Raw genomic sequence first — 24,340 nt, 5'->3', positions numbered from 1 at the left:
CGCTAAACACTGCGCCGCCGTGCTGCATACCCAAGAATATATATATATTTATTTTATAGAGTGATACTGTCACGGTTTCCATTGTGCCCAATTGGTCCCAGCCGTGTGGCGCCAGGTTCTGTCACGGTTGCCACGGCGCCCAATCGGCCCCACCCATGGACACCGGCTGAAACGCGTCGACAGATTGCTCACTGGGAGTTCTTAAAGGCGGTCCTTTGAGCCGTTAGTTGTCAGAGCGTCTGCAAGACTCCTGTTAAACTCTGTGTGAAATGCCTAGTTCTGTGAATTTGCCTGTGTTTGATGCTGGGGTTTTTTTCTGGCCTGATCTGTTTGATTTTCACAACTCTTTTGTTCAGATTTCAATCCACTTCCGTTACCATCGATCCCCAAATCGAGTGTGCGCGCATTCCTCCTCTCCCTAATAAACTGTGAGTACGTTACGCGATTGGGTTCTCCATGCCTGTTTCCTGTCCTGGTTCGTGACAGATACCTCTACATAGGAGTTCAATTCATTCCCAGATCAGGCTCCTATCTAGAATTGCTCGTATCTCGAGCAGAATTTGCCAATAGCAACTCGCTAAAAACCAAATGATTCGTACCCGGCCTTCCAAACACATCCAATTAATTCCTAATATGTAATATAAAACACATTTTTCTGATCATTAAACAAAGAGTAATTGAACAAAAAAGTACAGAAACAAAAATTATGATAATAAAATGACTTTAGATTGATAGATCGATAGATAGATAGATAGATAGATAGATAGATAGATAGATAGATACTTTATTCATCCTCATAGGGAAATTCACACTTGCAGCAATATTCTTGTGTTGAAAAATAAAATAATAAAATAAAAGATACATAATACAAAAATACCCAATATAACGTGTTGATATAGAGTATTTAAATAGTGCTACATAAAATACACACTGTAATAAAAAATAGGGTAATATGCAAATGTGGTGGTGGGGTTTAATGTGGGCTTTTACTCCCCCGGGTGGAGTTAAAGAGCCTCATGGCATGAGGAAGAAATGATCTCCTCAGTCTGTCCCTTTAAAGCCCCAAGTCTCTGGTGCTAATGTATGGAAATTTGTCAAGTAACATTTTTTTTCTCAAAAGACATCTCATATCTTTAATTTATAACATATAATATATGTGTAGTGACAAGTTTTCAATTCAACTGTATTTGCAGCGATGTTTTAAAAACTGAATCATGTGATGTCATTGATATTTTGTCCAACAATTCTTGCTAATTATTGATGCCTGAATATAGCCACAAACGATAAATGCAGTATTTCCAAATTGTCTTTCAGCTTCTTTTCATTGCAGACTCTATGTTTTTATATTTCAGCATTCAACCAATCACATTTGAGCGTTATTTGTTGCTATGCTCAGAAATCTGCCTCCAATGTTTTCCGTGCAGGCGTCCTGTAGCATAGCATAGCTGTGATATTCCTGTTGCTTTAGCCAATCAAATTCGAAATTGGTTCAAATGGGCCTGCATGAATGGGTAGAAAATATAACCGGTTTCACAAAGTGAGGGGGCAGTAATTCACCAAAATAATTGGGCAAACCACCCCCTGTTAACCCGCTGCACAAGCAAATACAGTGTGTTGTGTAAATTTAATACAATTTGATCAAGCCACAATGCCTAAAGGAAATCAATTTGGTCCTATATATACTGTCAAAAGCCATTTTTAAGACGCAGCTTTCAGGAAAAGCTGGACATCGTTACGAATGTGTTTTGTCCGCCACTTTCAGCCCATGAACTACGAGTGGTACATCAAAGAAAACTTTGTGGGACATGTTTCTGTCACGGTCGCCATGGCGCCCAATTGGCCCTGCACGTGTGGCGCCAGCTGCGGCTTGTTAACAGATTGGCTTTCTGTCTATTTTAAGCTCAGCGCTGTCACGCTTCCCTTGTCAGCCCGTCAACGAACTTCTGCCCCGCAAAATGAGGGTTCCGACTCGGTCCTGTTCCTGTTGGTATTTCCTGCCCGGTAATGTTCCTGTTTATTTTGTCCTGTTTAATTTCGGTTTCCGGTTTTGTTTCCGTCTATTTTTGTCCTGTTTATTAGTTTCTCCAGTTTTCGTTGCTGTCTAGTTTCTCCTGTTTATTTTCGATATCCTGATTCATTATCTATCCTGTCCGTCCTTTATCGACCGCATCTGTCCAATATCAACTCTGGCAATTGGAATCGATCTCGTCGGTCTCTGGCTTACCGTCTTTCCACGCCAGACCGCTGCCTAACGTGCATGACTCTCTCCCGTTAAATAAAAGGCTTGTGTGATAACGTCACGCGTTTGGGTCCTGATCCTGTTCTGGTTCAGGACACTTTCCCTTATTGCTGAGAGACACAAGCATTTACGATAGCACCTGCCTAACAATAACGTTTTTAGTGGGGCCTTAGGCAAAATACAAAACAACGTAACCACTGCTATTGCTGAAGTGAAGAGTTCAGAAGGGAAGTTATTATTAAAGCACCGTTTGTCTCTGTTATGGTGGAAGAGAGGACAGCAAGTGCTGAGGTTACGTCACGGATGCTGGTGTCAGTCAAGGAGCGCTTGGTCCGATTTGAAAAGGTTACCAGCGAGAGGCGACCTGACAGGGTTGGGTAGGGTTACTTTAACTGGATTACTGTCGATTACTTTTGGATGACTCCATTACCAAATATGCCAATAAAAGACAAAGCTCAAAGCCAGGAGAGAAAGCTTACCACGTGTTGTGAGTCATCATTTTATTCACATTTAGTTTCTTTTGTCTTTTATTAGCATATTTGGTATTGGAGTCATCCAAAAGTCATTGAAAATAATCAAGTTAAAGTAACCCTACCCAACCCTGCGAGCCGATGACATTGAAGGTCTTATTAACCGATTTTTGGTGGAAAATTCAGAGTAGAGTTGCGGCTGTCGTGTCTTCTGGATTAAAGAGGGTGCAGGCTAAAGTTAATGAGAGCTTTTCTGTTTTGTTTTACATGTTTAAACACGTTCTAAACTCCACAAATTTTGTCTTGTTTACCGATTTAAATCACCTGTTCCCACTCCTTTGGCGCCAACTGCCCTGGACTCTGATTGGCTCCCGGTCCCTACTTAAACCCACTCCTGTCCGTCCCCTTTTGTTAGTCCGTCTGAGAACCTCAGTTAACACTAGGCAAGCCTTTTTCGACCCTGACTCCCACCTGTTTTTTGCTCCTGTCTGTCCCCCGGCTTTGACCCGTTTTTGATCCTGACCATGTCTTCTCTCCTTTTCTGGCTTCCGACTCGCTTCAGACCCCGACCACGTTTTTACTCTCCCGTCCCGGCTACTGACCCGTTTTTCCATTCCCGATGCCGCCATCGCTCGCCACAGAAGATCCACTTCCGCGTTCAGAACGACTTGCTTCCCGCGCCTGATGTCAGTACGGACTGACCTACTGTAAGGACCAGAACGGAAACAGGACCTAATTGTGTTGCGTTATTAAAGTTTTCATAAAGGAAAGAAGAAGATCCTGTGTTCGCTAGGCGCAGGAAGCAAGTCGCTCTGAACGCGGAAGTGGATCTTCTGTGGTGAGCGATGGCGGTGTCCGGAACGGAAAAATGGGTCAGGAGAGCAAAAATGTGGTCATAAGCGAGTCGTAAGCCAGGAAAGGAGAGTAGACATGGTTGGGGACAAAGGAGGTCAAAAGCCGGGACGGGAGAGTAGACGTGGTCAGGATCAAAATCAGGTCAAAGTTGGTGGACTGACAGGAGCAAAAAACAGGTGGGAGTCAGGGACGCAAAAGGCTTGCCTAGCGTTAACTGAGGTTTGCAGGCGGACTGACAAAAGGAGACAGATGGTATTGGGTTTAAATAGGGACCGGGAACCAATCAGAGTCCGAGGAATTTGGCGCCATGGGAGCGGGCACAGGTGATTCAAATCGGTAATCATCACAAATTTAAGTCAACAACACAAAATCCCTGAAGAAAAAAAGCGTAATTCGCGATCAACACATCACTAATTCAGTCCAAGAGTAAGATTCATAGCACTCCACTAATCTTTTGTAATTGAAGAAATAATAAATTCAGAGTTGTAATACATATTGAAAAAGTAGTTACGAGCAGATTTATTTTACATACCAATTACATTTATTATTTAGATGATTTAACAATTTTTTTCACTGCACAACTGCTATTTAAGGTCAATTAAAACATCGTACCATAAAACATCCATAAATTGTCCATTCGGAAAGAGGGAAATTATAACTTAAGGGGCTGTAGTAAATTCCTCATCCCAAAGGTGAGAACCACCAGGAAAAGTATGTGTGTGTCTGTGTGTGGAGTCAAACTTTGGAACAATTTACAAGACGAGATCAAACAATGTCCAGCTATTCACGTGTTCAAATTTAAATACGAAAAAAAACATTCCTGGCGGAATACAGAGATGAAGAAAATGGGTGATACGAGAGATTGGGAATAGTGCGTCTAGAACAGGGCCTCATTTTAACTCGGGGGCCACACGATAGAACAAACATTCTGTCGGGGGCCGGACTAGTACATGAAAGAGAAAGAAAAAGAGAGATAAAGAAATAAGAGAACGAGGGAGGGAAAAGGAGAGAGGGTGGGACAAAGAAAGAAAAAAAGAGAGAGGGAGAAAGCGTGAGAAACAAAAGAGATAAAAAGTCGTGAGAGAGGGGGAAAAGGGAGAGGAAGAAAGAAATCCAAAGAGAAATAGAAAGACAAAAGCGGAGAAAAGAGAAAAGAAAACGTGAAGGGTAGGAAGAGAGAATGAGAAAGGAAAAATGAATTAAAGACACAGAGAGAGAAAGAGACAAAGAGCAACAAAGGAAGGGAAAAATAGAGACAGAGAGAGTGAAAGAGACAGAGAGTGGGAGAAAAGGGGTGGAAAAGAGAGAGAGCGAAAGAGAGAAAGAAACAAATAAAAGTACAGTCTCTTTGTGAGAGGAACCTGGCTTTGGCAACATCAAGTTGACATACTTCAACCTGACGCTTGTTTTTCTCTTGTGCTTCTCTGAGTGTTGTCTCGCGGGCCGGATTCAATCCCTTAGCGGGCCTGATCTGGCCCGCGGGCCGCCTCTTTGACACCTGTGGTCTAGAACTATGATTACTTTGTGTTATTGTTGCTATTCTTATATCATAACTGTTATTGTTAATATTAAAATTGTTGTTATATCATTGGTGTATTTGGTGGGAAAGATGAAGGGGTAGAGAATATAAGCATTTGCTTCTTACTACCCCTTTTCGAACACAACACAATATTTTGTTGTTGAGTTATTGTTTTTGTTTTGTTTTTATTTTGATGTTCGAATAAAGTTTTCATTCATTCATTTAGAAGTGACATCTGGCCCTTTAAATACAGCCATTGGGCCGATGTGGCCCTCGGTGGAATTGAGTTTGACACCCTTGTTGCAGGAGTTACCTCTTAGTCTTGTTCATTGCGGGTGCGTTGTCTCCGCGGCCTTCCCGTCTTCATGCCCAGACATCTGAGCACGCTTTTTCCTAAAGCTCCATGCTTGACTTCTTCTCCTCTTCTCCTTCTCCTTCCTCCTCCCTGTTCACCTTCCAGCCATGCCAAAAAAATGACCTTGCACCCCACAAAACCAGTCTCTGTAATCCGCCCAGTCAGCTGAGCCGGACTTCGTGCACCTGCCAGCAAAAATTTAAAAGTAGAAGAAGGAGTGAGAAAAAAAAACGTTGCAGGGAGAGAAAAAATAAATAGAAATCACTTGTCGCGTCTACATAAACGAGTCAGCATCTTAAATGGAGGAACTGGCTCTGGCAGATAGGGGAACTTGCATCAGTTTCTATGTGGGTTTGTGTGTGTAGAAGGGGGAGGTGCTGAGGCCATAGAGAATGCTGCACACATGCAGCGCCTGTTAGGGGTGGGCGATACTTGTTTTGTTGGTATCGATTCCATCCAAGGCGATACCAGGTCGTATCCATTGACACCGATCCGATGCAGACACTTGAAAATAGATAGATGGATAGATAGATATAGATACAGAAGCTAGAGATAGATAGATAGATAGATAGAGATACAGTAACTAGAGATAGATAGATATAGATATAGATACAGTAACTAGAGATAGATAGATATAGATATAGATACAGTAGCTATAGATAGATATAGATACGGTAGCTAGAGATAGATATAGATACAGTAGCTAGAGATGGATAGATAGATGGATATAGATACCGTAGCTAGAGATAGATATATAGATAGATAGATGGATATAGATACAGTAGCTAGAGATAGATAGATATAGATAGATAGATATAGATACAGTAGCTAGAGATAGATAGATAGATAGATAGATAGATAGATAGATATAGATACAGTAGCTAGAGATAGATAGATAGATAGATATAGATACAGTAGCTAGAGATAGATAGATAGATATGTTTTGAAAAATAAAAGATATAGAATACGAAAATACTCAATATAATGTGTTTATATAGAGTATTTAAATAGTGCTACCGAAAATACACACTGTAATAAGAATTGGGTAATATGCAAATGTGGGGGTGGGGTTTAATGTGGGCTTTTACTCCCCCGTGTGGAGTTAAAGAGCCTCATGGCATGAGGAAGAAATGATCTCCTCAGTCTGTCCGTGGAACAAGACTGAAGCTGCTCTTCCGTTTGGAGACGATGCTGTGTAGTGGATGTGATGAATTGTCCATGATTGACGGCAGCTTTTTCAGTGTCCGTCTCTCAGCTACAGTCATTAATGTCATTATTATTGAAAAATTGACAAAAAATGTTTTTTTCATCAAATAACTAGATTCCAAACTTTAACACTAGGGGTTAGAAATAACTATCTATACTCAAGGTATTTTGACCATCGAACGGTCAAGCCGTTGGAGTGTTATAACTTTGGTATTTCCATTTTCTTTTACTTCCAACCACTCAAAATCTATAGTACACATATATGCCTTTTATAAATGCCCTATGTAGTGTTTATTAATGCTTTCTCTTTGACGATAACTCATCAAAACCATCAAAAAGACAAAATATGTAAAAAATACCCCGCAAGAGTTAAAAGGACAGTGTGTTTTATTCTGCCACTAGATGTCACTGTATTGTGTATTACAACTGGAAACAAGTGCAAAAAGCACAAGAAATAATGCAAACTATGGAGATCAAATGTCATGTTTCTCACACAAGCCTTTTATTTTACAAGAAACGGGGAGTTAGGCCGCAATCTGGCGTAGAGTGAAAGGAAGCCAGAGGCCGACGAGATCCATACCAATTGCCAGAGCAGATATCGGACAGATGGGGTCGATACCGGACAGGACGGGACGGACAGAATTGATATCAAAACAGGATATTGAAATTAAACAGGACAAACTAGACGGGAACGAAACTTGGAACCGATATTAAACAGGACGAAATAAACGGGAACAATACTGGACAGGAAATACCAACAAGCAAGAATCAGGACCGAGTCAGAACCCTCGTCTTGCGGGGCAGAGGTTCGTTGACGGACTGACAAAGGAAGAGTGAGAGCACTGAGCTTAAATAGATGGAAAGCCAATCTGTCAATGAGCTGCAGCTGGCGCCACACAGGCGGGGCCAGTTGGGCGCCATGGCAACCGTGACATCAAAATGCACCATTTTGTATATCATTTTATTTTGCGCAGCCTTTTTTGAGGTTTTTGAGTATCTGTAGCAGCAAGATGGAGGACAATTATGTCAGCTCATTTTTTATTGAGGCTCATGTTATGTAAATTAAATGCTCATTTCTTTACATTCACCTTTACGTAATACTTGGTATTTTAGCAATTCATACAAAACTGGCTGCCTTTTGCGCTAGTTAATAACAAAAACTAGCTATCAGCTTAAAAAGGGGTTGGGAACCGTGGTTGTAAACAATTACATTTTGTGCCGAAAAGCGACGCTTTGAGAAAATTGGTGGAGGTGAGAAGTACTGACCCCAAGACAATAATATCGTTCCGTTCCAAGTATTAGCTTAGTATCGATGATATCGATATCGGGATCGATCCGCCCACCCCCTAGCGCTTGGATAGGAATAAGGAGAGCTTCAGCAAGCTGGCCGGCAAAAAAGGGAGGGAGTGATGAACAATCATCAATGTACCCCAGGAAGCAAAATTTTGCTGGCTTGTTTGAGGAACTTCCCAAAGGAAATCATTGAAATAGAAGGAAAAAGGACGCTTCCCTTGGCCAGCTGTTGCCAGCTTTTGTCAATTGGACTGGTAATATTTGAAGTCCATTATGACTTTTGTTTTTAGAAGGGACATTGTGTGTTATTTAGTGCCTCCTTGTTGACTAATAAGCAAAAATACATAAACTATCATATGACCAATGTTCCCTGTAATTTTCCTTACGGGTCTGAGCGTTCACACAAAGTCGGTGAGCAACGCTTGAAACAACAGTGAGCAACGGCAATCCCAAGTATGGCAACTGAGTCATTATCAAACGTGTCCAAAACTTGACATCACGTTACATTTTGCGGAGTTTCCGGCAATGCAAAATTATTTTTCACTTTTGAATGAGGGCAGCACGGCAGCGCAGTGGTTAGCGCTTGTGCGGCACAGTTCATGTCATGGGAACCTGTCGTGGGTTCAAATCCAGCTCCAGACTTCCTGTGCGGGGTTTGTATGTTCTCCCCGTGCTTGCGTGGGTTTCCTCCGAGCACTCAGGTTTCCTCCCACGTTCCAAAAAAAACACGCATTTCAGGTGAATTGGCCGGTCCAAATTGTCCCTAGGTGTGAATGAGCGAGTGAATTGTCTGTCCCTGTGTGCCCTGCGATAGGCTGGCAACCAGTTCAGGGTGTCCCCTGCCCACTGCCCGGAGATGGCTGGGATGGGCTCCAGCCCCCCCGCGACCCTAATGAGGATAAGCGGTACGGCTGATGAGATGAGATGATGAGACTTTTGAATGAATTGACTAAAGTACCAATGCAAAGGTTGTACGGCCTACAAACGTCATTTGTTTTTACAACAATTCTTTCACAAGATTTTCATTTCTTTTTTTTCCTGGTATCTTTTGTCGCACAATACTAACATTTTTGGGGGTTTATTTAGTCGGTTGCACGATACAGAACTGTATTTAATCACATTTTTTTGTGGAAGTACAATTTTGGCAACAAGATTCACTTGATATCATTGGAAATTATTTGAATGCAACACAAACTTTTTCTTCTTTTTCCCTGTTTTTTTAATTCCTTTAAAAAATCTCATTGTGTTTATTTAAACTGTTACTTTTTTCATTTTGGTATTTTTTTCTTTTTTGTTCTATTTCCCCCCCTTCCTTTAGATAGATAGATAGATAGATAGATAGATAGATAGATAGATAGATAGATAGATAGATAGATAGATAGATAGATAGATAGATACTTTATTCATCCCCGAAGGGAAATTCACATTTCCAGCAGCATCCCTGAGCTGAGAACAGTACAATAATAAAGCCAAAAGAATGCAATATACAAATACCCAGTGTGACGTGCAAATGCCCACTGTAGCGTGTTATATAGAGTAACTAAGTCATTTTGTGCACAATTTTACATAATATTTGGTCGTGTAGGGATGAAAGAAGCAAAAACAACCTGAAGAGCCATTTGGGACCCGAAAGAGCCGGTTCTCTTCAGTGAGCCGAGCCGAAGAAGCCGGTTCTTGAAAAACTCTACCGACTTTACTCAACTTCGTTCGACTTCGAGATTGACTTCAAAATACCGCATTTAGGACACAACCTCAGGGGAACCCGTGTACTTTTACCTTCATGCACTGTAACTTTGACTGAATTCGCTTCTTAATTAGAAATTTCGAGCCCTGATTTTTGTGCGCTGGCTAGATTTTCTTGTGCGCTGAGAATGTGAAAGTTTAGAGGGAACATTGCATATGACCGTTTGAATGAATGAATGAATGAATGAAACTTTGATTCGAACACGATAAAACAAAAACAAAACAAGTCAAAGAACAGAAAGGTGTCCTCACTTTGAAGGTCAAACGCAACTGGTAGGAAATCGACTACTAAAATACTTGCCCGGTCGATGAAAAAGGAAAGAAAGCGCTTTTAATTTCTGACGTGGGAGATGTGTGTTCAGGTTTAGTTGGAAATTGGTTATTTGAGTTAAAAATCATAAATATTTCACTTTTCTGCTTATCATGCTAAAGTAAACCTATCCAAGCCAAACTATCAGCAACGATGTTTTCACGGAAACCTACAGTATACTTGGGAAGTGTCATGAACCAGAACAGGATCAGGACCCAAACGCGTGACGTTACTCACGCAAGCCTTTTATTTTATGGGAAATGGGGAGTCATGCATGTTAGGCAGCAGTCTGGTGTGAAATGATAGGAAGCCAGAGGCCAACGAGATCGATATCAATTGCCTGAGTTGATATCGGACAGATGGGGTCGATATCGGACAGGACGGGACATACAAGATAGATCATGAAACAGGATATTGTAAATAAACAGGTCAAACTAGACGGGAACAAAAACTGGAGAGAATACTAAACAGGACAAAAATAGACGGGAACAATACCGGACAGGGAATACCAACAGGAAACAGGACAGAGTCAAAACCCACGTCTTGCGGAGATTCGTTGACGGTCTGACAAAGGCAAAAGGAGAGCACTGAGCTTAAATAGACGGAAAGCCAATCTGTCACTGAACCGCAGCTGGCACCACACGGGCGGGGCCAATTGGGCGCCATGGCAACCGTGACAGGAAGAATACATAATACCTCTACAGCTAGACCCAGGGGCCCCCTCACCTGTGTGGTCCTTTTCTCACTTCCTAGTTTGCACAGTAAACTATTGTATTTTCTCCACTGTAAAGTGCACCAGATTATAAGGTGCACTCCCCAAAAATAGTCTTTTGTGATATATTTGTCATAAATAAGATGCACTCGACTATGAGGCGCATGGAATTAGAACTGCAGTAATAGCTCTGGTTGCATAAAAAAATCAATTAAATACATTTAGACCAAAACTAAAAACGAAAAAGGCTTGCCTAGTTTTAACTGAGGTTCGCAGACGGACTGACAGCAGGGGACAGACAGGTCTGGGTACAAGTACTGATGGGGAGCCCGCGGCAGTTGGAGCCAAAGGAGCAGGCACAGCAGAGTCACATCAGTAATCATGACAGAATTTTTCCAATCAATATTCATTTGAATCGTTACATAAGAATAGGAATGCAGTATTTACCCAAAATAAATCAAATTTACCCTTTCCACATAAATACACTCATGGAATTTTTAGTTTTTTTACCCCGTTCTTTAACAGCGTTGGGTAGGGTTACTTTAACTGGATTACTCGCAATTACTTTTGGATGACTCCAATACCAAATATGCTAATAAAAGACAAAATAAACTAAATATGAATAAAATGATGACTCACAACACGTGGTAAGCTTTCTCTCCTGGCTTTGATCTCTTTGATCTCCGGCAAAACTAACATAAAATGCAGGGTTGGGTAGGGTTACTTTAACTGGATTACATTCAATTACTTTTGGATTACTCCAATACCAAATATGCCACTAAAAGACAAAAGAAACTAAATATGAATAAAATCATGACTCACAACACATGGTAAGCTTTCTCTCCTGGCTTTGATCTCTTTGATCTCCAGCAAAACTAACATAAAATGCAGGGTTGGGTAGGGTTACTTTGACTGGATTACTTTCAATTACTTTTGGATTACTCCAATACCAAATATGCTAATAAAAGACAAAAGAAACTAAATATGAATAAAATCATGACTCACAACAAGTGGTAAGCTTTCTCTCCTGGCTTTGATCTCTTTGATCTCTGGCAAAACGAACATAAAATGCAGGGTTGGGTAGGGTTACTTTGACTGGATTACTTTCAATTACTTTTGGATTACTCCAATACCAAATATGCTAATAAAAGACAAAAGAAACTAAATATGAATAAAATTATGACTCACAACAAGTGGTAAGCTTTCTCTCCTGGCTTTGATCTCTTTGATCTCTGTCAAAACTAACATAAAATGCAGGGTTGGGTAGGGTTACTTTAACTGGATTACTTTCAATTACTTTTGGATTACTCCAATACCAAATATGCTAATAAAAGACAAAAGAAACTAAATATGAATAAAATGATGACTCGCAACACGCGGTAAGCTTTCTCTCCTGGCTTTGATCTCTTTGATCTCCGGCAAAACTAACATAAAATGCAGGGTTGGGTAGGGTTACTTTAACTGGATTACATTCAATTACTTTTGGATTACTCCAATACCAAATATGCCAATAAAAGACAAAAGAAACTAAATATGAATAAAATCATGACTCACAACACATGGTAAGCTTTCTCTCCTGGCTTTGATCTCTTTGATCTCTTTGATCTCTGGCAAAACGAACATAAAATGCAGGGTTGGGTAGGGTTACTTTGACTGGATTACTTTCAATTACTTTTGGATTACTCCAATACCATATATGCTAATAAAAGACAAAATAAACTAAATATGAATAAAATGATGACTCACAACACGTGGTAAGCTTTCTCTCCTGGCTTTGATCTCCGGCAAAACGAACCTAAAATGCGACAGAAACAAAATGAAAATCAATCCAAACAGCTTGCCAACATCATTTTTGCCGTTCCATGTATTCCGTTACTCCCCAAGCCTGCACAAAATGTAGTCATTTTATTCATATTGAGTTTCTTTTGTCTTTTATTAGCATATTTGGTATTGGAGTAATCCAAAAGTAATTGAAAGTAATCCAGTGAAAGTAACCCTACCCAACCTTGTTCTTTAATGCATCTTTCCTTATTCTGATTTTCCATCAATCCACATACATTAGTTTATTTTGATTTAATCCGAGTTCATAAAATAAAATGGAAATAGAATTCAATTAAACTGAATTTTGAGACGTAATGAACTCGGAAAATTGGTAAGTTAACAACTCCAGTCAAAGTAGGTCGAACCGTCCCAGTTCATTTGTCTTTATTCTCGGCTAACCTAAAACAAAAACACCAATGTGTACAGTAATCAGGGGTGTGCGAGGAGGGGGCTGATGGGACTTTGACCTCAGCAACAATTGTTGATGTGGTATTTTTACCCGTTTGTTGGAAGGATGGATACCTTTGGACAGAATCTCTTTATGGTGATGATTTGGATCATTAAACTGTCTTTTGTGACAAGTAGAAATCTGAAAAGAATTTCTAAAGGCTCTAAAATTGGGTTTCATGTTTTTTTTCGCTATCTAAATGCAAAAGTAAAACTGTATGGTTATGATCTAAAATCAGATATCTACTACATCTAAAAGCAGTGGATTGTTCAGTGTGAAGACAAAAATATGATGAAAATTTCAGCTAGAGAAATAATTTTCTAAATAAACAATGGCGTAACATAGCATAGACATTAGACCAGGGGTGTCGAACTCATTTTAACTCGGGGGCCACACGATAGAACAAACATTTTGTCGGGGGCCGGACTAGTCGATTAAAGAGAAAGAAAAAGAGAGATAAAGAAATAAGAGAAAGAGGGAGAGAAAAGGAGAGAGGGCGGGACAAAGAAGAAAAAGAGAGAGAGGGAGAGAGCGTGAGAAACAAAAGAGATAAAAAGAGAAGTCGTGAGAGAGGGGGAAAGAAAGGGAGAGGAAGAAAGAAATCCAAATAGAAATAGAAAGACAGAAGGGGAGGAAAGAGAAAAGAGCACGAAGGGAATAGAGAAAAGAGAGAAAAAGAAAAAAGGAAAATAAGTTAAAAAGACACACAGAGAGAAACCGACAAAGAGCAACAAAGGAAGAGAAAAAGAGAGACAAGGAGAGTGAAAGAGACAGAGAGTGGGAGAAACGGGGTGGAAAAGAGAGAGAGAGAAAGAGAGAGAGAGAGAGAGAGAGAGAGAGAGAGAGAGAGAGAGAGAGAGAGAGAGAGAGAGAGAGAGAGAGAAAAAAATAAATACAAGTACAGTGTCTTTGTGAGAGGCACCTGGCTTTGGCAACATCAAGTTGACATATTTCAACCTGCAACTTGTTTTTCTCTTGCGCTTCTCTGAGTGTTGTCTCGCGGGCCAGATTCAATCCCTTAGAGGGCCTGATCTGGCCCGCGGGCCGCCTGTTCGACACCTGTGCATTAGACCCACAACGAATCCTGGCAGAGGGTAAAGCAACAGATGGCTTTTGCCTTGCCGACATATTTTAGCTATCTGCTAAATTCAGCTGAATAACCACTTCCCCCAAGATATTTTTATGTTAGCGTTTGATGCAGAAATGTCCTTATCTCCGAAAGTATTCTTAACATAAACAATTTTTGCCGTCTCCCTTTCATGGCACTTTGGTATGCTGATATAATATTGTACCCAGAGTCCTTTTGCACCACAAGAGCTCCATCAGCTATCAGTTCATGGTCACTTTTGGGGACAGTGAGTTTTTTTTGGTTTGAACAATTTTATCGACACTTTTAACAGCAATTAAACACATTCACAATTTCACCATATCATATTCTAACAAGGTTTCTGGAGGTAAAGTGAAAGTGTGACATTCTGCCTTTGCTCTTTATTTCCGCCAAAGCTTTTAGTTCTTGTTTGATCTCTCTGGTGGCAGAGATATGCTCATTGCACATCTTCAATCCATTTGTTCAAAAAGGCGAAAAATCACACACGGCATCGTGGTTTTGTATCCCGGGTGCACAGCAGCAAATGGAAGAAACTTACATAGTCATCAACACAGCCCATAGAATCATCGGATGCTCTCTGCCCAGTCTTGAGGACATTGCCAACTTTTGCTACCAGGGCAACTACCACTTTGATGCTATAGGTCCCTTAAAACAAAGACTAACAGGCTCAGAGACAGTTTCTACTCAAGTCAAGTCATGTTTATTTGTACCATAGACTATTATGACACCATCCCCTGATCTAAAACCTATATGAGGGCAAATAATACACAGATATTGTCAACATAAAAGATAGTTTATTCATATGCTACAGAATAGAAGTGTGTTTTAAGCTTAAACATTTCCACTGAGGTTGCAGATCGAATCTCAGGGGGAAGAGCATTCCACAGCACCAAGGCCCCCAATGGAAAACACTGTTGGATTTCTTCTTGGCTCTTGGGATCACTAGTAGACCAGCGTTTTCAGAGCGAAGGCTCCGGACCGGAACATAGGGGGAAATTAAATCTGAAAGCTATAAGGGAGCAAGTCCTTGCATGCTTTTGTATACTCCCAACAGAACCTTGAAGTCACATCTTAAGCTAACAAGGAGCCAATGCTGGTCAGCTAAAATGGGGGTCATGTGATCAAACTTTCTTGTCTTAGTTAAAAGCCTCGCTGCAACTTTTTGTACCAGTTAAAGGTTCTTGATTTTGGACTTCGGGAGACCGGAGAGTAGGGCATTACAGTTATCGAGACGGGAGGTAACAAACGCATGAATTATAATCTCCGCATCCGACTGAAACAGCATAGGGCGAATTTTAGCAATGTTGCGAAGATGGAACTAAGCTGTTCTAGTAATATTCTTAACATGTGTTTGAAAGGACAGATTGGGGTCAAATATGACACCTAAATTTTTGACTGAGTCAATCTGGGTGATATTACATTTGTCAATGTTCAGAACAGTTTTTGAGAACAAGTCACGGCCTTTAGATGGACCAATCACTAACATTTCGGTCTTTTCAGAGTTAAGGCGCAAGTTGAGTGACATTCATTATTTTATCTGAGTGAGGCAGGCCTCCAAATTTCCACAGTTTAATGTGGCAGATTCCTCCATCGGAAGATATAGTTGAGTATCATCTGCGTAGCAATGGAAACTGATATCTATAATATCACCTAATGGAAGCATGCAAATGCTGAAAAGAAGGGGGCCAAGTACTGAACCCTGCGGAACACCACAGACTAACGGGCTCAGATGTCATTCCACCATATTTAACACAGTGCGTCCTATCTGAGAGGTAGAATCTGAACCATAAGAGGACGGTTCCTGAGAGACCAATCCATTTTTCCAACCGGTCTAGGAAAATATTATGGTCCACAGCGTCAAAGGCACCCTACCTTCTACCCGTCACAACCCTAATCAAGCACAAAACAACGTAGGTAAAATTATATATACTATAGGGCTTTAGGGTTTTTTGGGTACTCTTAGCAGCAAGATGACTGACAATCACGTCAGCACCCTCTCACGTTATGTTAAATACAAATTTTTTGACTACGGGTATTGAAAGAAATGCATGTTTGTATGATAGTTTATGTCTTTTTGCAAATTATTCAAATCAATAGTTTTTAACGAGGGTTTCCTCCACTGAGAGGTGCAAAATAATACAAACTGTCCCTTTAAGTCTTTTCTTACATGTTTATCCTGGAGTGCCACGTCTGATCTTGTTGTTAACACCGTACACTATGTTGTAATCAATTACAATGAAACCAATTCTGTTCTACTATCTTTTAAATAGTGTGCAAATCGTTGTTGCAAATGCTTTTGCCCACCCTCAAGCTACGACTTAGTTCCGGGGACTAGAGTCTGAGAACCATTGCTCTCCGATATGCATCTCAGACAGCTGATCCTGATTCCTTCTTTCTTCTTCGCACCCTCTGTCATGTCTGAGGGTGGCAAGTGAGCACACAGGGCACATAGTGTTTGCACTTGTGAATGTGGCCGTGCAGCTGGACAGGGGCGGCTCAATAGCATCCTTGTTTGAAAACCACACCGGGAGGAAGCGGCGACCATACAGGGGACATTAATGCACCTCCGAAGCGCAGAGGTGGCCTCTTTTTGCAGCAGGAAGCTAAGTGGTCTGGCACAGAGGGTGATATGGCATTGAGAGGCTGGCAAAATGTAGAAAGAGCCAGCCGGGCATTCCGACTCCCACGGTTATGTATGGAGGGCAGTGGTGGGCGCCAGGGCCTGCACGGCCTTTTCTGGTGGTCTAAAAAAGAGCGGAATCATCCATCCATACATCCATCATCTGCACCGCTTATACTCAGTAGGGTCGCGGGGGTGCTGGAGCCCATCCCAGCTATCTTCGGGCAGTGGGCAGGGGACTCTTTGAACTGGTTGCCAGCCAGTCACAGAGACTGACAACTCACTCACTCATTCACACCTAGGGACAATTTGGAGTGGCCAATTAACCTGATATGCATGTTTTTGGAGTGTGGGAGGAAACCGGAGAGCCCGGAGGAAACCCACGCAAGCACGGGGAGAGCATGCATACTCCACACAGGAGGTTCGATCTCACGACCTCAGAACTGTGCCGCATACGGGCTAACCACTGCGCCGCCGTGCTGCCCAAGAGCAGAATCATGTCATGTAATCATATTTTATCCATGGATGCTCATTAAACAACTCGTTTATATGATTGCCGAAGTAAAGACACCTGTGGCAATCGTTTGCCGCGCAGGAGCGCGCTCTCTGATTGGCTGACGTTGTCTTCTTAAGCGGTCAGCGTCCAGACAAGGACGTCAGACCGTACTTCTGTGTTCCTGTGTGTTTCGCCAGATTACCAAGTACCAAAGACTACTCTCCTGTTTTGATTCCTGCCTTCGGTTCTGACCTGTTTCTGCCCCGCGTTACGATCTACTCTCCTGCCCTGGCCATCGACCTGCCCGCTAAAACGTATTGATTCTGCCTACCTGTCACGGAACTGCCGTTCTGTCCAACGCTGCTAGCGACCGACAACCATCGGCTTCCAAAGCCAGCTCTGTCAGCTCAATCCAATAAAGATTCCTTTAAAATGAACGCAATTGAGTCCGAGATTCCATTCTGGGTTGTGACAATCGTTGCTTTTCCCCAGGGTGCTGCTTCCCGGTTTCATTACGTTTGTGAAGGACACGACTGTGGTGGGTCTCATCAACAACAGCGACGAGACAACCTACAGGAGTGAAGTGAGCAGGCTTGCTCAATGGTGTAAAGACAACAATCTCCACCTGAATGTGGAGAAGACCAAAGAGATTGTTTTAAGCTTCAGGAGGGCGAACGATCAACAGTGCAGCGTTGGAGACCCAATGTTCCTGGGTGTGCATATCAGCAAGGAGCTGTCCTGGATCCATAACATCACATCCCTATCTAAAAGCCCACCAACGCTTGTATTTTCTCCACAAACTCAGGAGAGCAAGTTCCCTGACCCCCCTCATGCTCTTATTCTACAGAAGCACCATCGAGAGGATCCTGACCAGCTGGATCACTGTATAGTATGGCGGAGACGTTCATTGGTGCTACCTCCCGACCCTCCTGGACATGTACAACTCCCTCCTCACACGCAAAGCCACTAGGATTGCAGGTGACCCTACCCACCCATCTCAGAGCCTTTTCAACCTGCTGCCGTCAGGAAAAAGACTGCAGTCCCCCAGAGCGAGAACCAGCAGGCTTAAAGACAGCTTCTTCCATCAGGCTGTCAGGACTCTAAAGCTCTGTCCATCCCACCCCTCCCTGTCTTCTGCCAAATAATGCAAAACTGTTCTATTTGGATTCTGGCTATACTTTGCAAATTTTGCATTTGAAACCAATATATTTTTCTATTTAAAAAAAGGAAAAAGTCAAAAGAAAACTTCCGCATTCTGCTGTCTAAATCGCTGCCTCTGGTCCCGCAGGGAGATCAGACGAAGAAACGAATGTAGGATCCTCCAAGTACTCATTCACTCAATCCTACTGTACGTGTGCGAAACATGGCCTCTCCACAAGAAAGACATTCAATGGCTACAATGTATTATACGGATCTTCAATATCCGGCTGATTGACCGAATCCTTAATATCGTAATTTGGACCCTTCTTGAATTGATATATGAGACAAATGTCTTTTGTTGGCCTCACAATTACAGCTGTTAGACATCCTTTGTCTCTTGATGGTTCTAATACTTTATGGCAGGGGTTGGTAACCTACGGCTCGCGACCCATATATGGCTCCTTTCACAAGTAAGATGGCTCGGATATCAAATAGAACTTGCGTAATTGACATATGGCTAAGCCCCGCCCCCTTTACTCACTTGGACAAACATTTAAGATTCTGTGAAGAGCTTTATGGGAACATTCACGGTGCGATACATTTCACAGGAGGAAATTAAAACTAAAAATAAGTTGCCTCAAAGATTTGCCTGCGAAGAAAAGGGTACATTTGGTGGTTTTAGTTGGTATGTGCCCATGTGATTTATTTTAATCTGGTAGATTGCCTGGACAGCACGGCGGCGCAGTGGTTAGCATGTGCGGCACAGTTCTGAGGTCATGAGATCAAACCTCCTGTGGGGAGTTTGCATGTTCTCCCCGTGCTTGCGTGGCTTTCCTCAGGGCACTCCGCTTTCCTCCCACATTCTAAACATATGCGTGTCGGGTTAATTGGCCCGTCCAAATTGTCCCTAGGTAGTCAATGAGCGAGCGAATTGTATGTCCCTGTGTGCCTCGCAAATGGCTGGGAACTGGTTCAGGGTGTCCCCTGCCCACTGCCCGAGGATGGCTGGGATGGGCTCAAGCACCCCCGCGACCCTACTGAGGATAAGCAGTGCAGATAATGGATGGATGGTAGATCACCTGTTATTCCTTATTTAAACCAAATAGTTTAAAAAAAGTTAATTAATTGTCTGTGCATTTCTCATTAACTTGGTGTAGTTTGTAGGTCGCTAAAAGTTGTGGCAACGGAATTTTGATGTTTTTCTTCTTTTTTAGTGAAATGAACTAAATTGACATTTCCGGAATTGACCGGAAGTGACGCAAAGAAAAAATGACAACCCTTACCTGGCGGACGAAATTTTATTTTACCAACCTCCCATACCAGGTAAGTGATTAAACATACAAATGTCTGCCAAACTCCTTTAACAAATATAACAATAACGTTCTAGTAAATGTTTTGTTGTAAGATACACGTTGGCGTTATCTTAAAACAATTTACACCGCCTAATCCTATTTCAGTACATAATTACGTGTATGCCCTTCTAACTACTTGTAGTCTTCACAGAATAGGGAAATATTTCCTAATGCTCTGCTGAGGCCAAATATTAGGACAATGTCGCCGCTCTACGGTTTAAAAACGCCACTGCACTTTTCAGCATACGTCAAGTCATTTGACAAAAATGAAGCCACAGGGAGAAGATGTACTACAAAACTGAGGACTTCTAATCCCATAATGCACCTCGGGAGGTTTTCGTCGATGGAGTGTTACGTCCCACAGTCTTCTGTCTGTGCTTGCTTGTCTCTGTTGAGCCGGCGGCGGTTGTGTCCATAGAATGTCCCCAAACTGCAGCAGGAGATGGAAAGGATGGAGGAAAGGATGACAGATGCTAGATGGATAAGGAGCAGGTAAGGATGTGAGTGTGAGTATGTGTGCACACATGTGATGCATCTGCATGAAGACCTTGCCAATGAGAATCATGCGGATTCACCTTCCTAATATACATTTCACAATCATTATTAACCAAGGTCGGTATTTAACTTTAGAACCCTAAAAAGGCTGAATTTTGCTGTACCTGCTGTACATTTCTCTTAACTACTATGCAGCGTGATTTCTATAATGTTCTCAAATGCCACAAGATGCCAACACAAGTCCAAATAAAATGGAAAGTAGTATTTAATAATAAATATGATTTCAGGTTATATGTGTTGCCACTTCTAAAACAGGGGTCACCAACATTCTGAGGCTGGAAACTACTTTTTTCTAATGATTATTGCAAAAAACTACTAGCTTGAAATTTGCTCCCAAAATAACAATTTATCATGCTTTTTTTATGTTATAATGTTTTCATTACGTTTTTGTTTACCAGGTTGGATGTTTTAAAAGGGTTGAAATAGGCCAAGTGCTAAAAGATCTGCTTTGTATATAGGCAACAAGTGATTTGTAAATATAAACTATACGCTCATTTTAAAAAAGTTGATGGAAAGAGAACATTGATCATGTATTTAAAGGAGAAGGATGGAATTTGATACTTTTTTACTTGTGTCATTATCATAGCTGTCAACCTCCACGGCTCCATGCCCTTACAAACTGTCGTATTTTCCTTTAAAAAATACAAAAAAATCTTACACCATATTTTTTTTTCAAACGTGTTTATTTATGTAGTTTAACATGTTATACTGTACATGTGTTTCGTTATATCATTCTGTACATATTCTTAATAATAAAATAAAAAAATAAAAGTAGAAAAATCAGGAAGAATTTTTATCAGCGTAACTAAAATATCCATTAATGACACTTTACATTTAAATTTGTAAATAAAGATATTTTTGGGAGGAAAAAATTAGTTGGCATTTCTATTTTGTAAACCAAACCACATTATCAACCATTGATGCTTGTATTTTAAATTTCAAACAGACTATTTAACAGGGACAAAAAAATACAAACATTTGCAGCCTTGTGACTGGGAAACATGTTTTTCATAAGCCTTGTGATAGGCAGCTATTGGAGGTATGTTGTGCTCTGCGATGAAATGGCAAAACATCACTTCTGCAGCTGTTGAGGAGTCTTCCGGTGTAGTGCCTAATTTCGACTCCCCTGCAAAATCCCCCCCCCCCCCCCTCACGTGAATGCGCATTCTGCTGCGCTTCCGACAATAGCTTTATTTTTAAAATAAGCTTATTATAAAGAATACGATCGCTATTGTCGGAAGCGCAGCAGAATGCGCGTTCACGCCAGGAGGGCGGGGGACGATTTTGCAGGGGAGTCGAATTAGGCACTACAGCGGCAGACGCATGCGCACAGTAACATCAAACGGTCGCTTCGTTTACAACAAAAAAAATGATACCGAGATAGAGGCTACCGCGGGGAACTTGTTTGACTTGATTGATTTGCCGTTTCGTGATAGTCGGTGTATACCGGAAGGTACCCATCATTGACAAATTTGCGTTTTTCCGTACAGATTTTCGTGTACGTTGTACATGTCTTAAAATACATAATAAACGTACTTTGCACGGCAAAAACGTTCAGGTTGACAGGTATGGTCATTATTGCGGCCTCTGCCAGCTAGTACATGATAAGCGTGCAAGTACGTGCATAATTATATGCGTCGACTTAACTCTTTCTTGGGGTTTGTTATGGTGTTTTGATTGGATTTGAAGCAGGCCTCTTCTTGCTTTCACCATTTCCATGCTACACTGACAAACAAAAGAAAAGGCTCACCCGTAATGACGGGTGTGAATATGGGCCGCAACTCCAAAAAGTTTGCCCCCCTTTCTTTACAATCATTTATGAATGCGATTGGGACCATATATCAGTAAACCCCACTTTCAATTACAGTATCGCCCCTTCCCCACCCACGCACACACACATTCCTCTCAATCCTTTTTTAGCCTCAGATGACCAGGAAAGGGTGGGAGGAGTGTCTGTCGGCGTGAAGGAGTGGCACTCCTACAAACATGGTGGGATGGCAATGTGGGTGCCATGCCAGGGTGGGGGATCCCCTCCCTCTCTCGTATTCTCGCAGCGCTCTGAGATTTGACCCTCTCGGGTGCTGTCCTCCAGCACACGCTCTCACACCAAGAGACTCTCTCCTGGCAGAGAGAGAGAGAGGGACAGGAAGAGAGAGACCCTGGAGAGAATAAGAAAAAGCTAGAAGAGAGCAAACTGAAGGATCTTGTCCTGTTTTTGGAGGTGCTGCCAGTGAAGCGCGGCAAAGGATGGCGGAAGGGGGCGAGGGAGAGGAGGAGATCCAGTTCCTTCGAACGGTGAGTCCCTTTCACTTTTCGGTACAAAATTGGTGGTGTCCTGGAAAAATCTGGTCAATGCTCCCGTTTGACACTTCTTTAAAATCCAAGAATGAATCTCCCAAATAAGGAAGCTGACTTTTTTTCTTCATGCTGGCGAGCTGCTGACCTTAAACTCTGCATCTGTGTCTGGTGTACTTTATTTCCACCAATAGCAGGCCATGCATTTGATACCAGGATTCTCAGTGGGAAATTACCCGAGTTAATCCACCTGTTATGTTTCGTATTTTCAAAAAGACACCCTGTAAAAAAAACAGTACAACATACAGTACATACAACCCTTTGACATTCAAAAGTAGTAGATTTTATGGCGAACCATTTTTCCCCGCGAAACACAATCCGTCTTAAGAATGTTAAAATAAAAATGTGCTTGTTTAAAATCAGAAGTCGCAAACTTTTAACAAATTGGAAATGTAATGCGATCGCAAGAGCCTTTAATTCTCACTTCAAAATAAAGCAGCCAGAGACTAAACTATTAGTCTTGAGTGGATTTTTGTTGTTGTTGTTTGAATATGAAAAAGTGCTACTTTAAAAAAAAAAATCCGTAGTTTTTAAGGGGAGAAAAGTGTTAGTCGAACATGTAAAGCTGCAGTGTTGGTGAGTTTGAGTACAACCCTTGTTTATATGTGATTTGTAGCTCAGTTAAATTTGAATTTTGGTCTATCTAGTCAATCCATTAAGTCTAGACTATTATATAAATCATGATTTACGTTTGTGTCTGTTTGTGTGTTCGTATGTAGTTTTTACGCTCCAAACAGTTGAACTGATTTTCCTGAAAATTTTCACAGTAGTACTTTAGTTCTCTGGGTGTGTTTTTAGCTAGGTTTCATGTCAAGGCTCCCCCAAAGAATATCAAAAAACTCGATAAACTGTTCTGCACAAGTGGCTCTGGAGCTGCTAGCGGCCATCAGGCTCCCTTAGTACTTTTTCAACAAACCATGGCCCCAACAACCTTGCTTAAGTAGAATTCCTTGCAATCTCAAGACCAGCCACGCCAGGCCATTATGCTTGTTTCTAATAAATAGTTGCTCTAATGATGCTGATGATCAAGTAAATTAATGTCTGCAGAGGTGCATTGACAGGTTGATTTTCTTTATCTTTTATTTTTTTGATTAGTTGCAAAAGAAGGCAGATTCATTCAGGCATCGAGTATTCTCCTTTTTTCTAATATCTCGTTTTAGCCAATGCCCACCATCTGCAGTAAGGGGTTTAGAGCACTTTTAAGCAAGACAAGATAAAAATGGAGTTCAGAATGAACCAGCAGTTATACCCTTAAATAATTGTCTCAGCACCCCAATTTTTAGGTGAACAGAGAGGGAATTGGTAAATGAAAGATAGTGTGCAAACATGTCTGACTTCTCACTTTTATGATTATTATTTGGTTTATAAATAGGAATAAAAGGCGGGTCTGCGGGTACTAGTTTGACCCAAGGACAGGATAAGGTGTTGATTGGTTCTGTAAATAACTCACCAGTGATGGGAGGCTTGCACACTAAGGATTTATGAAGCATAATGATAATATTAAGGTGTATTATTCACACTAAAACTGTTTCACATTTCTGTACAAAACTCGAATATTTCAAATGTAATATTGGGCCATTCATAATACAGTAATACAGTTTTATGGGAATAAATTAGGATTACATTGGGAGTCACTTCTTTTTCTAATGTTTCCGAGTGGATTCAATTGAAATGGGAGCACATTATGCTGTAATATGTAAAAAAACAAATCACTGCTGTTGTACATAATTTGTTGACAGACAG

General features: G+C 41.3%; 2 protein-coding genes across 5 annotated transcripts in view; one reads left to right on the top strand and one right to left on the bottom strand.

Annotated features, from left to right (window-relative positions):
- The window catches only part of rasgrp4 (RAS guanyl releasing protein 4), a 44,023-nt gene extending 38,278 nt beyond the window's left edge, over positions 1-5,745 (bottom strand). For all 4 annotated transcript variants that reach the window (XM_088345914.1, XM_088345912.1, XM_088345916.1 and 1 more), the window contains exon 1: positions 5,397-5,745. In XM_088345914.1, coding sequence (XP_088202040.1) covers positions 5,397-5,413 — 17 coding nt within the window. In that variant the 5' untranslated portion in view covers positions 5,414-5,745. The remainder of the gene's footprint in view (positions 1-5,396) is intronic.
- A 14,412-nt stretch (positions 5,746-20,157) lies between these two features.
- Positions 20,158-24,340, top strand: part of ryr1b (ryanodine receptor 1b (skeletal)) — an 83,127-nt gene continuing 78,944 nt past the window's right edge. Inside the window, 2 exon segments of the mRNA XM_088345665.1 lie at positions 20,158-20,179; positions 22,464-22,537. Coding sequence (XP_088201791.1) covers positions 20,158-20,179; positions 22,464-22,537 — 96 coding nt within the window.

This window comes from Urocampus carinirostris, chromosome 10, assembly GCF_059441175.1.
Source record: "Urocampus carinirostris isolate Australia breed hairy pipefish chromosome 10, RoL_Ucar_1.0, whole genome shotgun sequence".
Taxonomy (NCBI): domain Eukaryota; kingdom Metazoa; phylum Chordata; class Actinopteri; order Syngnathiformes; family Syngnathidae; genus Urocampus; species Urocampus carinirostris.
This window is presented reverse-complemented; position numbering and strand designations above follow the sequence as displayed.